Genomic DNA, 1,295 nt, shown 5'->3' on the forward strand with positions numbered 1-1,295 from the left:
ATGAATTCTAAATGGGAACTGTAGGTCAAGCTGATACGAGGTTACAAGTATACAGAGTCAGCCTAACGATTTTATGGCTTGCAAGCAGGGAAATCTTTTCCACAGTATTAAGGGAACTGAGAGAGACCTGTACTCTGGCAAATAAATACTATAAACTGTCTTGCTTGCAAAAAGCTGGTAACGGCAGCTCGCCGCACTCTGGCACTGGTGTCACGTGGCCTGGTTCTGTGTGGTGGTGTGACTGGACAGCCTGACCATGCTCTCTTTCAGGTGCAGGACAAGCTGCTGCTCTCTGCGTGCCACCTGCTCGTCTCTTTAGCCACTACGGTGCGGCCGGTGTTCCTGATCAGCATCCCAGCAGTACAGAAGGTGTTCAACAGGATCACGGACACTTCTGCTCAGCGACTTCCCGATAAGGTGATTTGTCTTGCAAAGGAAGAATGTAGATGAGGTGTCCTTGGAAAGCTGTGTCTCTGTTCTTACTGTAGCAAGGTGTAACCTTGCAAAATAAAAAAAAGATAGCAGCAGTTATCTGTAGCGTGGGTGTCCAGGAGTCACAGCGATATGTTTGTCTGTAACGACCTTTTTCAAGAAACAACATAAGGAAATAACACAGTTGCACCTCTTGAATCTTATTCGTTTCTTACTTGTGGCACAGTCCCTGATTTTGTGTCATCTTTACAGTACGGGCACGTTGATTCTGACATATGGAAAGAGTTTTCCATGACACTTACCTTAGCATTCCCCATACCTCACACCAAGGCTGATTTCTACTTTGGAAGTACTGCAAAGCCACAGCGGAAGTTGTCTGCTGGCCTGGGAGCACAAAGTGCTGTTTAAGCACAGGGAGGGCTCAGAGAGCTGGTTCCAACCTTTACACGTGGAGCTTTGCTTCTCTCTTACCTTGCAGAGCTGCTCATTCTTGCTTGGGCTCGCCTCCTGCTGTCGGACCCTTTCCTCAAACAGCGAGTGCTGCAGAGGTCTGGGGTGGCCGCAAAACATGACTTTACTCGCAGGTTGGGCTCAGCGAAAGTCGAACTGCGTACACGGTAAAACGTCGTCTCTTTGCTTCCAGGCCCAGGTGTTGGTGTGCAGAGCGCTGTCGAACGTCTTGCTGCTGCCCTGGCCAAATCTTCCGGAGAGTGAACAGCAGTGGGCAGTTCGTTCCACCAACCACGCCAGCCTCGTCTCTGCCCTCACCAGGGAGTACCGCCAGTTAAAATCCAGTGCCATCTTACCGCAGAGGAAGGTGCAGCTGGAGGACAGTGAGTACCACGTTTCTCGGGCCGTGCCGG

The 1,295-nt window shown here is 50.4% G+C and overlaps 1 protein-coding gene across 1 annotated transcript in view; it reads left to right on the forward strand.

Moving 5' to 3' along the window:
* Positions 1–1,295, forward strand: part of XPO6 (exportin 6) — a 34,345-nt gene that overhangs the window by 24,842 nt on the left and 8,208 nt on the right. Inside the window, 2 exon segments of the mRNA XM_009872285.1 lie at positions 271–417; positions 1,076–1,265. Of these exon segments, the coding sequence (XP_009870587.1) occupies positions 271–417; positions 1,076–1,265 (337 nt within the window).

The sequence above is a fragment of the Apaloderma vittatum genome, unplaced genomic scaffold (assembly GCF_000703405.1).
Source record: "Apaloderma vittatum isolate BGI_N311 unplaced genomic scaffold, ASM70340v1 scaffold9890, whole genome shotgun sequence".
Lineage (NCBI taxonomy): Eukaryota > Metazoa > Chordata > Aves > Trogoniformes > Trogonidae > Apaloderma > Apaloderma vittatum.